General features: G+C 39.4%; 1 protein-coding gene across 12 annotated transcripts in view; it reads left to right on the forward strand.

The window, feature by feature from the left end:
* The window catches only part of GRIP1 (glutamate receptor interacting protein 1), a 798871-nt gene that overhangs the window by 747476 nt on the left and 36986 nt on the right, over positions 1-14409 (forward strand). For all 12 annotated transcript variants that reach the window (XM_056130719.1, XM_056130715.1, XM_056130718.1 and 9 more), the window contains 3 exons: positions 4502-4646; positions 6480-6619; positions 7047-7241. In XM_056130719.1, coding sequence (XP_055986694.1) covers positions 4502-4646; positions 6480-6619; positions 7047-7241 — 480 coding nt within the window. The remainder of the gene's footprint in view (positions 1-4501; positions 4647-6479; positions 6620-7046; positions 7242-14409) is intronic.

The raw sequence follows: 14409 nt of genomic DNA on the forward strand, positions 1-14409 counted from the left end.
ATAATAATAATAATCTAATTTAATTTTTGGAGAACTAGCCATTGTTTTACATAGAAGCTGAATCAGTTTACATTCATATCAACAGTGTAGGAGGGTTTCCTTTGACTCCATCTTTGTGAACACATACTGTTTCTGGTCTTTATAATCTAGAATATTCTCCTGGTGTGAGATATGTCATTATAGTCTTTTTGTTTTGTGAGTTGCAAGGGGATAGTTGGGACCACACATAGCTATATTGTGGAATCACTCCTGATGGTGCTTGGGAGACCCATTAATGGGGTATTACAAAACCAGCTGTATTTGACTGAGGACAAGGAATGCACCTTAAGATCCATACTATGTCTGTAGTCCTCATACTTGTTTTTACTTGTATTTCTCTAATAATTAGTAATGATAATTTTTTTCTTGTGATTTTTGGTCACCTGTACAACTTCCATCTTTCTGCTTTCCTCTTTATATTTGATGGAAATGTTTGGTGTTCCATTTTGTGAGTTCTTTATATGTGTTGGGTATTAGTCTTTCTATGGTATGAAAACACTTCTTTTTATTTTATGTATTTATTTTTTGGATTTGGGGCCACACCCAGCAAGGCTTAGGGGATACTTCTAGCTCTGCACTCATAAATTACTTCTTGTGGTGCTCAAGGAACCACATAGGATGCTAGGGATCAAACCTGGGTCAGCTATGTGCAAGGCAAGCAACTTACCCCAGTACTGTCTCTCTGGCCCCTTTTTTTGTTTTAAAATTTCTTTGCTATGCAGAAACTTTTTTGATGTGATCCCATTTACTTTTGCTTTTTTTTTCCATGTCAACAGATTCAAATCACCAAGTACACTACTGAAATCTATATCATTAAATGTTCCGCTTATGTTCTTCAATGTACTTTATGAATTTGTATCTAATTTCTAAGTCTCTATTCCATTTTGAGTTAAGTGGGATTTTTTTGCTTTTGGTCACACCCAGCAATGCACGAGTGTTACTCCTGGCTCTATACTCAGGAATTACTCCTGGCGGTGCTCAGGGGACCATATGGGATGCTGGGAATCAAACCCGGGTCAGATGCATGCAAGGCAAATGCCCTACCCACTGTGCTATCACTCCAGCCTCTTGAGTTAACTTTTATGCCTGTTGTGAGGTCCTGGTTCATTTTCATTCTTTTGTATGCAGCTATTCAGTTTTACCAACATCAGTTATTGAAGAGATTCCTTTCTTCATTGATTTGTTCATGCTACTTCTTAATATCAGAATATCGTCAATATCACCATAAATTAAAAACTAGATGTTTCCATTTTCCTGATCTGCATATACAAGCACAGATTTTTTTAACAGATGATCTGGATTAGGATCCTCCCCACAAAAACCTACTCTTTGATTTTGGTTGTGATGTCTGTTAAATCCCCTTTCTCTTTTTTGTTTCTGTCCATTTATTTGTTGGAGAATGTGACTTCCATTTATGCCATAATCTAAATTCAACATTACCTCCTTCTATCTAGTCACAGTGTGTCACAGGACTGCATCCTTCTTCTTCAAAGCAGTACCATCCTCCCAATGTTCATATACATTACTTTTTTTAAACTCCTGTCCTTACAGTATTAAATATCAGATACTCAGTTTAGAAAATCTTCCAATAAGGTGACCTACAATTGACAGTTCTAAACATACTTATTGCATTTCTTCTGCCATTTTTGTGATGCAAAATTAAAGAATTGTCCAGAATTAATACTGGTCATTTATCTGGGTTGCTTCAAGAATGGATTTTATATAACAGACTTCATCCCTAAGTGCCAAAGAGCGGGATGATACCAGAGTTCAGATTCACATGGGGTTGTTTTGGCTATACTGAGATTTAGATGGAAATTTCCCACAGATTTATCAGATCCAGGTGCTGGGCAGCTGCTAATTTTCATAATTTTCATGAAGAGCTGGTGGCAAAATTTGGAATGCCCATTCACAAGTCTTTTCATGTTGTTCTGTGAGAAAGAACACAGAGAGAACATGCAAAAGGCATATGTCCTCCCAATAATACCCTGTTTCTTTATGTCAAAGGCAATTCTGAAAAATGACAGTGTAGCATACTAATAAAAATTTGGACTTTGACCCTAGCTCCATTTTTAAACCTTTCTATATCCTTGTGCTTCTTTCTGTGCCTTAGTAGAACATCATCAGCCTACTGGCTGCGGTTTAAGTTGAAAACTGGAAGAAGTTTGTGAGCCATTAACCAGAACTATTGAAAACTTCAGGTGGAAGATTCCCAGCTGCTAAGATAAATTTGAGCTGACATTGAAGATTTTTATACCCTAAAATATTGATTTAATCATGCAGTATGTGATAGATAGCCCTTAACTCTCTCTTTCTCTCTCTACGGAACTAATTAGCAGAGTTAAGAAAGTGGAGGTGATGGGAACATTCCAGAACTCCCCGTCTATGAGGGAGTCAGTAAAGAGCACATCACTTTCTACATTGCTTCATAGAACATCCTCCTCCTATTCATTGCAGTTCTTCATTGCACACACAGATAACTGAATTGTTAATTCAGGCTTTCTTTTTCCTCCTCCTTTCAGGATTACGTATCATAAATGAACAGCTGCTCATTTCAGGAATGTGGCAATGCTAATGCTTCTCTATGATGCAGTTGGACTGTTATAACACAGTTTTGTTAAAGTAGTTACTGGGCCATTTTGTTATGTCCTTAGGTAGAGAAATGAAACAGCTCCTTAACCATCCATAGCTCCTGGATCCAAGGAACAAAATAAGAAATGCTCAAGAACTTTAAGCATGTCATAAGCAAATAAAACCCTTTTAATTCTGAGCCATCATATTTATACTCCAGATACAATCAAAACACCCAGCTGCATTTAAAGGTTCTCCCATGCCATATTTCAGGCCAATACTTTAGGCAGACTACATTGACAAATGTCTTACTTCATACTAATGTTAATTAAGGAAATTAGTTCTTGATCATGTAGCAGACTGTTATATGTGAATGAAATATTGCTTACATAACTTTTAATTTCAAGTACAGAGAAGAGATAATCATTCAGATCTCTGCTTTAATATCCATGAATCCATTAATACGATTCACATTCTAAAATACAGTGAGTAGACAATGTTAGGGATACTAGATTTTCAAGCCAAACTCTCTAAGCCCCACTTAACCAAGTATATATTTTTCCCAAATTTTATTTTCTTTTATAAATTTGTTCACAATAATTCATTAAATTAATATGCAAACACCAACCCCACCCTTAACTCTCTCACCTTAACAATCACCATATATTGATTGTTTCTACCCCAATCCCAAATTATGCCCCCCCCCAAAGCAGAACAAAACAATTAGTTTTGTACTGCTTGTTAAGAATAATCTGCTAAAAATGATCCAATAAAGTTTCCTTAGAGGAAAGTGTATGAAGATCTTTATATATCATCCTGAAGTCATTAAGCCCTTGTATAAGAAATTACAAATGTTTGTTAAACCCAATCAAATGTTGTGTGCTACTCTTGGTACATCAGTGGTATAGAGTATGAGAGGTCCAGAAATTCTAAAATTTAGAATAAGATTATAGAGCACATTCACTCATGGATGAGGCCTATGTTGTCTCTTCTGGGAGCTTTATTTCTGAGGCTCTGGATCATGGTTATTGATGAGGTTATATGGTGCCAGGGGCAATTTGTGGGTGTGACTGCCAAGCTACTGGTAAACTTAGGAGTTGGGGGTAGGAAGGAGTTCCATTCCCACTTCGAGCAGTCTTGTAGATTTCAGTCACTGGTCCCGCTTACCTCATTTTTTTCTGCAGATTCCCTCCTAAGCCTATGGAGAGCGGCTGTGAGCATGGCGGTAGTTGGGTTCCCGAGGTTTTCAGCTACCGGGGTTCTGCTGGGGCGGGGAAGGAAACTCAACCCAACTCCTCCGAGTTTCCCCAGTGAAGACAGCCTGGTGCAGAGTCTGAATGTTCTATGTTACTCTCTTCAGGAGCTTTATTTCTGAGTCTCTGGATCATGGCCAAAACCCAAGTACATATTAATGCTTACTTCAACCCTAAATAGCATAAGTTTTTCTATATTGAAGGCTAACATGCTCACCAAGCTTAAGAACAGTATTTGCATGTGACCTGGTCTCTTTGTTACGGGTGAAGAGGCCTTTTTCTCCCATATTGTCTCCTGCAACCTATGTTCATTTCATGGGTATTTAATAGCACACTTATAAAATACTGGACAAGCGCAGTATTAGACATGTACTAGTTTATAAAGTCAACCATGCTAGCTGGGTGAATCACTTACAGATTTTAAACATAATTCATTAGGCACTTGGGTGATTACATGGATCTATATTGAAATTCAATGTCCTGGTAAGAACTCCTTCCCAAAATAGTTATTCATTTTCCGAGATCTAATGCTTTGGCTGATGTTAGTTTGAATTTCTTTTTAATGTATGAATATATGTGGCTTATCACTTTGTTCTTTTCCAAATAAACCAATTATGACTCCTTGGCATTTATTGCAGATGAACAAGAAAGTTCTGGAGCAATTATTTACACCGTGGAGCTTAAGCGCTATGGCGGCCCCCTAGGCATCACAATTTCAGGAACTGAAGAGCCGTTTGATCCTATAATCATTTCAAGTCTCACTAAAGGGGGATTAGCTGAAAGGTAAAAGTTGAAGGCAGTGCTACAATTCCCTGTGTCTGAGATGGGCTTCCTTCCCCTGCGGCCGCATAAAAACAGGCTTCCCTCTCCTGCTTGGTTATCTGTTGACGTTCAAATCTGCACAAAGGATTGATTTTTGAGCTTGAGAACTCTCAGGCAAAACTCCAATGACTTTGAAGGGCATCTCACAGGCTGTTAAAGATGTCATGAGCTTAACATTGAGATTCGTCTCCAGAAATGTGTAAACTGACTACAGTCGACTAGAGGTAGATTTATATGTTATCTATTTTCAGAGGAGGAGACTAAGGTTCAGGGAGATTAAAAGACTTGTCTAGTACAATTCACAGTTACAGATCTTCTATTACCTGACAGATGCTGGGCTTAGCTATTATGTTTTTGGAAGAATATAAAACTGACTTTATCTTCATGAAACAAATAAATGAACCATCTAAGTTATATCCTGTTATTTTGGGCACTCATTTGGTTTTTAGGTATTATTATTATTATTATTATTATTATTATTATTATTATTATTATTATTTTGGAGTGGAGCACACCCTGCAGTGCTCAGGACTTATTTCTGGCTCTGCACTCAGTGATCACTTCTGGCTCTGCCCAGAGGACTATATGGAGTGCCAGAGATCAAACCCTGGTCAGCTGTGGGCAAGGCAAGCATCCTGCCCACTGTGTTATCTCTCTGGCCCCAGGGGGCACTCATATGTTTCTTTGACTTGTTTCTGTTTTCATATACACCTTCCTGTTTACCCTTTGTTAAACTGCACTTCTTTCTTCCTTTTGTTTTTTTTTTGGTTTTGGGGCCACTTCCAGCTGTGCTCTGGGCTAATTCCTGATTCTGAATTTAGGGATCACTCCTACAGTTCCAGGGGTAGAACCCGGGTCAACTGTGTGCAAGGCAAGCACCCTACCTGCTGTACTGTTTCTCTGGTCCAAAGAATTGAGTTTTATACCATCCTGGAGGTGTCCTACTATGCTGTTATGCTGTTCATCCTCCCCACCCCCAAGACCCCCCTCAATGCCTCCAAATATATATGATGAATATCCAAATTACAAATTACAAACTGCTCACTCAGAATTGGATGAGAAAAGAAGAGATGGGGAAGTATCAAAGGTCTGTCAGTTTAATGGTAAAGAAATTTTCTTCTTTCCACATTTTAAACTGCATCTTAAACTCCTTATATGTTTCCTATTTAATCCGCAAGACCTCTTTGTGAGATGATTACTCTCATGGCAATGCTGAGGAAACTCACTCACAGAGAGGTAAAATATAAGGTTTGCAGGTCACACAGCTGGTAGGCAGTAGAGTTGGATTCAGACATCTTCTTATTGATTCCTAAGGATAACCTTTTCAGTCCTTGGAATCATCAGCTGGGAAGTTAGCATATAGGTCACACAGAGATCTCAGGCATATTCCCTTCTTTCTGAACCTCACCTATGGAGAACTGGGGTATTGGTTGTATCTATTGATTTGAATCTGTCCCAAGAAGGGTTGCTCCATTGCAAACAGCAGCACATGTATCTTCCAACACTGTTTTTTGCCTTCAGATTTTTAAGGAGTAACCAAATGACTCCGCTGTCTTGGAACTTACAAAGCACAGAAGTCCATTTTAATTAAAACAATTTTTCTAATATTATTTGAAATGGAAAAAGTAATTCACAACAGATGCCGTTAACTTGTAACATTGCCCAGGAGAAAGCTAGAAGTTGCTTCTGGATACCCTTGCCAAGTCTTCATTACTATGAATAAAGTCAGCTGGGGAATTTATAATTCAATGCAGGAATTCTTTCTACCTTTCCTATTATTGCTTGGTATTTCAGAACGGGTGCGATCCACATAGGAGACCGAATCCTTGCCATCAACAGCAGCAGCTTGAAAGGGAAGCCTCTGAGTGAAGCCATCCACTTGCTACAGATGGCAGGAGAGACTGTCACCTTGAAAATTAAGAAACAGACAGATGGTGAGTGGGTCGAGAGCCACAATTAAGGATTTCCAGTGCATTTCCTTCCCTGAAAGAATGTGCAAATGCCTGTGTGTATTTCGAGGAAAATGATGCCAACCAAGAAGTGTTTTGAGTAGCTCTTTTATCTGGAATGGGGTCCCCAACAGCAGTTCTTAGCCAACCAGGACAGGAACCCTCTGGCTAGGGCCAGAGGATGCCAAGCTAACCCAGGCCACTATAGTGGTGCTTGAGGGGAAGGGGTCTTCAGGGCCATATCCGGTGATGGTTGGGACCTCCAGGGGTGCATCTGAAGATGTTAATGAGACTATGTAGTGCTGGGGATTAAACGTGGGTCAGGAGCATGCCTCTCAATATTGTCTCCCAACTCCTAAGTATACTTTTGTTTCCATTTACTGATACTTACACTCCTTTCCTGACTTTAAAGCCCAGTCAGCATCAAGTCCCAAGAAATTTCCCATCCCCAGCCACCTGAGTGACCTGGGAGATGTAGAGGAGGACTCCTCCTCGTCTCAGAAGACGGGCAAGCTCACCGACATGTACCCATCCACCGTGCCCAGTGTGGACAGTGCCGTGGACTCGTGGGATGGCTCCGGAATCGATACAAACTATGGGAATCAAGGTATGTCCTAGCCCCAAGGAACGGAGGACTTGGCATTGCTGAAGTTCAGGTTTTTTAAAGATCTACCCTCTCCATGAAAATAAAATTTTAAAAACTCACTGCATTGTGTCTGCATCAGTACAGCCTTATTAAACACAGTTGTCCTGGTGACCTTACTATTCCTCCTCCTTCCTGAAGCTAAGTCACAAATGTTTCTCAAACACTAGCCAGCCCCTGTTTGATCAACTGGTGTTCCAGTGTTCAATCTGGAGCTTCTCCTTCAAGTTTAGATTAATAGGAAACAAACCGTATATAAAAGTGGTTTGCTGAAGACAAGTCCCATTGTTTGCTTTTCACTGATGACAGGACCTGTTGTTTCACAAGGTTTCCACCAAGATGGATTGGGTAGTGCTGGTGATGCTTTAAGGAGATCAGCCAATGATTTGTTGACTCCATTTATTGCTGCCTCCCTCTGACTTTTAATGGAAACTTTTAAGTAGAGGCTTCCCTGAATACTCATCATTAGTAGAAAGTAGCAGTCACAATATAAAAAAAACATATGTTAGCATCATTTTCATGTGAAGTGGGATAACCCACATTAAAATCTAGTGTCATCAACAATATAAACACATGAAAAGTATTAGATTGAATACTGAATACAAACATTTAAATTGTCTCTTTAAAAAATCTGTTTCCTGAGCTGGAGAGATAGCAGGGCGTTTGTCTTACACACTCTGACCTGGGTTCAATCCCCAGCATCCCATACAGTTTTCTAAATACCGCCAGAGTAAGTCCTGAGTGCATAGCTAGCCAACCATGGGTGTGGTCCCAAAACAAAACAAAAATCTGTTTTCTCCCCACTGATACCCAACTTCACAACAAAGTGTCAGAAAGTCTCGCTTCACCTGACCTGAATTTTGTCTTCTCTCTTAATATCTTACATGTAGTCCAGTCTCTGAATTCCTTTTCTGAGGTTAAATCGGTGGGAGAGTGAAACACAACCTATAACAATTCCAGGAACACATGGTTTCACTGGGAGTATTGCTTTCTAACTTAGTTAATTACTTTCTAGGCCAGTCTGTATCAGGTTGGCTCTTTTCCTGGTTCTGTTAGTGCTTTCTCCAGTTTGCCTTTGTGTCGTTTTCTATGTTATTCCCTGAGGGTGGAGGAAAATGAAATGAAGAGACATTTCAAGGTTGTCAAGTCATTACTTGTTAAGAATGATATTAGAATTTTGATAGAAATATTTTGAACACCCAAAATAGGAGCTTTCATTTGCCTGGCAATTAATTTTTTCAAGTCAAAATACCATGTGACAAGTTATCTGTGCCACCAGATAACAGATATTTTCACTGCCTGCAAAGTGATGTGTTTTCTGGAGATACTTTAGACAAAGGACACAAGTCAAATTCTATCAAGTTAGATGCTTTATTAACATTTTTGTTTATTACTGTGGAGACTTTTATTACAAAATGATTGTGAAGAAGCTTTGTTTTATTGAGTTCTGCATATAAGGTGATGGATAAGTGCTTACTTAGCAAGTCTGTCTTTTTTCTAGTAGGCGCAATACCATATTAAATTAGGGTTCTTCATTTATTAATAAAACCATTTATTTATCAAAAAAATTGAAAATCTGAAGTCCTATAGACAGAAAATAGAAGCCATAATAATATAAAAGTCAGATTGGGGGGGGGGCTGCTTTGAGGTTACTGGCAGTGTGCAGAGATTTCAACTCAAGAATTACTCCAGTGCTCAGGGGATCATATAGGATGCTAGAGATCAAACCTGGGCCAGTCACATGCAAGGCAAGCACCCTACCCACTGTACTATCTCTCTGGCCCCATGAAGAAAGTTGGAGTTTGTAAATTAGAACACTTGCTGAGGTTGAAGAGAGATAGGAGTTAAGTAGAGAAATGGCAATCAGGATAGAATTGAAGTCCAAGGTGATGAAAAACTAGCCCAAATATCTTACATTTGTAAATCATTTGTCCTACGTGAAAGGACTTTGTAAACTGTTGGGTGGTTCACATTGTGAGTGTGGAGGACAGATGGCTAAGCTGACCGCAGAATTAGGGCATTAAGAGAGAGCCTGGAAGTCAGCTGCCCTGTGTCCAGTGTGGCACTGACCTGTGGGCTGCAGTGCTTCATTGACAGGTTGCTCCCTAATTTCTGAGGCAGTTCCCCCTGTCCACCTGCATTTCTCAGACAGCTGGAGTTCTCTGTGGTATTGAACTGCAGTCTGCTTGTCTGTCACTTCTGCCTCTTTGCCCTAGTTCTATCCTCAAGCTCATTGAGAACTAGTTGAAAGATTCCTCCTCTTGACAGCCCTTAAGATACACAAAGGCAGTGAGCATGACTGTCTTTGAATCTCTTCTTTCGCAAGCAAAATAGCTCTAGATCCACACATAACTTACTTTGGAGTGTATCATCCTGGGAGCCTCTCTTCTGAATAAGGTCAGGGGTAAGCCTGTACCTGATTAAAGTGGAACATTCAGGAAGGAAAGAGTCTGACAGCCCAGAGAAAATGCTGCCTGTCACCTTCATCAGTGAAGACAGTAGGACTACTGTTGCAGCCCAGCTCAGCATTCTAGTTGTGCACTCCCATTGTACCTGTCACTCATTTTGAGTTTATTGTTTACCAAGAACACAGTCTATTTGTTTTCTTTCATTTTTTGTCATATGAGTTGCCCCAGATTTCTCCGGATAGTGTTTGTGCCATTACTTTTAAAAATAAGACATATAGGGAGCAGAGTATAGCAGGCAGGCACACTGTTTCCTTGCATGCATCTGACCTGGTTTCAATCTCTATAAATCCAATGGTCCCTTGAGCCCTTCCAGAAGTGATCTCTGAGCTCAGAGTGAGGACTAAGCCCTGACCGCCACTAGATGTGGTCCCAGAACAAACCAAAAAAATCAATGGGGCCAGACCATTTGCCTTGCATGAAGTCGACCTGGGTTTGATCCGCAGCACCCCATACAGTCCCCTGAGCACCACCAGGAGTAATTCCTGAATACAGAGCCAGGAGTAATCCCTGAATACTGCTGGCTGGTGTGACCCCCCCCAAAAAAAAAATACCCCTCAAAATCAAGACATATAACTTTATTTCTTTTCCTATTGAATACCATGTTGGGAGATGTCGAGTCTCCCCACTAAACTGTCCCTCCAGCCTTTTGACAGCTCCCCTACCCTCTCCCGAAGCCCTCTCATATTTCCCATGATGCCACTAAGTCTATATGTCTTTATTTTAGTAGATTTGCATTTCCGTAAGGTGGCTTAGGAGTCAGCGTCTGCAACCACATTCCTTCCTGTTCTCTGCTTCCAATCCCATTCACTTATTCACAGATACCTGATGCTGGGTACGTCATAAGACCAGTGTACAGTAGCTATTCACTGATGTATCAAAGAGATAGGAACCTTGTTCTTATGGAGAAGAATACCCAGATTAAGGTCAGACAGTTAACAAGTACCAGTATTTTGAAGTATGTTAATGAAAAGGGAAGAAAGAGGAACTTAGGACTGAGTGGCCAAAGCTGAAATAGGAGGAACTAGATTGTGTTTGAAGAAGTCCACATTGGATAAGCTTCAATTCTATTGCATAGCTCTCTAGTTCTCAGATGCAGACTTCCACTGGTCTTCCATCTCCCATTTCCCAGACCCTTATCTTCATGCCCCCTGCTTGACCAGAATTTTAGATTTTGACTCTGTTGTGTCTTGCGATTTTTTTCCCCCATACCCAGAGATGCTCAAGGTAAGTGTCTGACCTCTTGGTTTGGTGCTAGGGAGTCACTCACAGTGGTGACAGAGAGAGAAAGCAGGTCTCCTGCATGTAAAGCATCTGCACCAGCTCTTTAAGCTGTGACCCCGGTCCTCTTGTGGAGTATTTATTCTTCCTTTCACTCTGAGAAATCCTATGATTGTTCTCTCCAGATTTGTCCAAGGATATTCAATGCAAGAGGAGACCAACATAGGGGCTAAAGCAATAGTACAGTGAGTAGAGCATTTGCCTTTACATAGCCAACCCGGGTTTGATGTCCTGAGTCACACATGGTACCCTGAGCAGCAGGAGTAATTCCTGAGTGCAGAACCAGGAGTAACCCCTGAGCTCTGCTAAGTGTGACCAAAACACAGAAAAGGAGGAGACTAACATATTGGTGAGAGTTGTAGCCTGTCATTCTCTATGATGGCACATCTGTTCATGTTGTCTTTCGCCCATCCCTCTGACTTTACCCTTATGCCAAGCTGGTCATGGAAGCTCCTGCCACCACCTAATCCACTCTAGTGCTCCAAAGAATTGTTTTTTCTCTTGCAATGGTCCCTGATTTGGAAGGTTGGACCCTCCCAGAAATCTCTATCCCTAGGTATCTTTCTCTTTTTGCCATCACCTGCAACTCTTTTTTTTTTACTTTCTTCAAAATTTAGTAGATTCATTTATTTGTAATGGTTTTAACTTTATTGAAGATGGAATTGCTTACTGTTATTTTCCATCCCTTTTCATTTGGAGGTGCTCTCTGGTAGATGATAAAATTACCTTTGCTCTGTCATTTTGTAACCTCAGGCTCATCCAAACACATTGAACAATTTTTGGCAAGGACAATTACAAATAGTTACACAAATACAGGATTTCATTTTTTTATTCTTAACAAAATTGGGTCTTTAGAAAGCAAATTTGGAAAGGAAAATTTCTGGCTCATGCTTGTACATTAAAATTGGCTTCAAAAATGAAAGCAATGGCAGGAACAGCAATCCTACAATTGCCATTGAAGATTGAATTTCCAAACCATTCTCTGATTTCAAAATTTGTATGAACCAATGTTGTTCAGTTTATGTTTCTAAATTAATCTTGAAGGTGAATTAAGGGCTACAAATAGAAGATATTAATCTGTAATATATTCCAGTGCCGAAAACAAAACAGTACAATAATAGAGTATTAGAATTTTACAAATATTTGAGGTTTCGTTATTGTAAAAATGAAAATCATTATACCAAGATCTCATCTGCTTTCAGAAGTGCCTACATTTGTGAAGACCTATTTTTATTATGCCAACATTTGTGAAGATCCATTTTTCATTATGAATAACACTAAACATTACTCTCAGTAAAATGAATATAGACTGAATTTTATTCCCCATATTAGTTCACTTGAGTTGCTAAAACAAAGTTCTGCCAACTCATGGCTTCAATGACAGAAATTTATTCTCTCATTGTTCTAAGAGTTGGAAGCCTGAAATCAAGGTGTTGGCAGGTGTAGGTTCTCCTGAGATCCCTTACCGTTGGTTTGCAGATGCTGCCTTCTCCTTGAGGCCTCCTGTGGCCACCTTCTGTGCTTGTGCTTTCCCAATGTTTCAGATGTGTCCAAAGTTTTTTCTCTTCTAGGGACACCCCTTAGATTGGATTAGGGACCATCCTACATAAAACTCATTTTGCCTTAATCACCTCTATAAAGGTCACATCTGCAACAAAAATCCCATTGCGAGTTAGCACATCAATTTATGAAACTGAACCATGAGGGGAGAAACAGTTCCATCCCTATCATATACCTCACTTTTGGTTCAAAGTGTGAAAGCAGATATTGGAACCTAGGGAGGTATGGAGGGAAGGAAAAAAAAGAAAGATTTCTTATTCTAAATAAAAAATAATTATTTAGGAAGTACATATCTAAAAATTGTTTTTTAGTTTGTTTCTTTTATCATTTTGAATCTAAAATCTAGTTCCTAATATCATGTGTGTTTTGTTTTGTTTTTAATTTCATGTGCTTACTTTATCATTCAGTAAAACAAAGTAATTATATTTCTGGCAGTCAATTTTTCTTACACCTGGGCTGCCTCATTTATTCCATTCTGTCTGTGGCTGTTTTCATTTCTTCCTGGTGTAAAATGGTATTCCTCAGAGTCTGTTAACTTCATCTCAACTAGGGCAGCCAGCTTGCCTTTATGCAAACCCAATTTTACTCAATATTCCTTATATTAAATCATGCTATCATCATCCACCTGCATCAGATTGAGATTAAGTTTACCTACATTTCCAAGAAAACTCAAATGAGTATGTTTAAATAACATAACGAGATATTTTCTCCTACTGCAATAAAGGTGCTGGAAGAGAAAGAGAGCTCTTACACACACACACACACACACATACACACACATACACAGTGTCATAAAGGACCCAGACATCTTCCTTCTTTCAACATCAACATCTCTTGCATCTCCCTTGCTTACTACTACCTGTGTGTGAAAACCTTCATCTAGGGGCTGAAGAGGTGATGCAGGAGGTAAGGCACTTCCTTTCTAGTTGCAATACAACTAGAAACTAGTTTGTTCCCTATCACTGCCAAAAGACTTCTGAACAGATCCAGGAATAGCCCCTGAGCACCACTGTGTGTGACCCAAACTGTCTCCCACCCTCCACCCCACAAGAAAACGTCATCAAGCAGAAACATTTGCTTTCTTACTCATCTCCTTCCTGTAAGTATCTCACCATTCCACATCCACATTTTCTAACAAAATCTTTAGAAAAATTAAATTATTCTTGCCACTCTATTATTGAAATAACCTTTAGTTGGGAGCTGAAGGGGATATTCAGATAGTGATAGAGGGTGTAGGATTGGAACATTGGATGCATAATACTGTCATGAACAGTGTTATAAATATAGTGACTGAAAATTTATTATTAAAAACCTCTATTTAAAAAGAAAAGGAACAGTAACAGTGGTTCTCCATTGTTATAAGAAAAAGTCAAAGGTATTTAGTTTAAAATAAAGCATTCTTTGTAATCCTATCCACAATTCCTTTATCTCACTTGCCAATTCTTTCTGATAGTGCCTTTTTTATTTTTCACTCCACATAACCCAAACTTCTCATTATTCTTTAGCAAATTCTGATCTCTGGTATTTAGGTAGCGATAGGTGTTTGAATATGTTAATTTACCTTTTCTAAATTATCAATTCCAGATTAATGAGAAATGGAAATTGGAGACAGCTATTGGTCATAACATCAACTTTTTACCCCTAGAAAATCTGGACTTCCCTTCCCTGCCCCCCGCAACCCAAATATAAACTTTGGGGTTTAGTTAAATGAGAGGAAAGTCATATATGCAAGCAAACTGTTAACCAACATAACAGGTGGATTTGAGTCAGCTGAGTAGAACTGAAAACCCTCCTATAATAATGACTCAAATCATAGAGAAGTAGGC

The sequence above is a fragment of the Sorex fumeus genome, unplaced genomic scaffold, assembly GCF_029834395.1.
Source record: "Sorex fumeus unplaced genomic scaffold, SorFum_2.1 ptg000081l, whole genome shotgun sequence".
NCBI lineage: Eukaryota > Metazoa > Chordata > Mammalia > Eulipotyphla > Soricidae > Sorex > Sorex fumeus.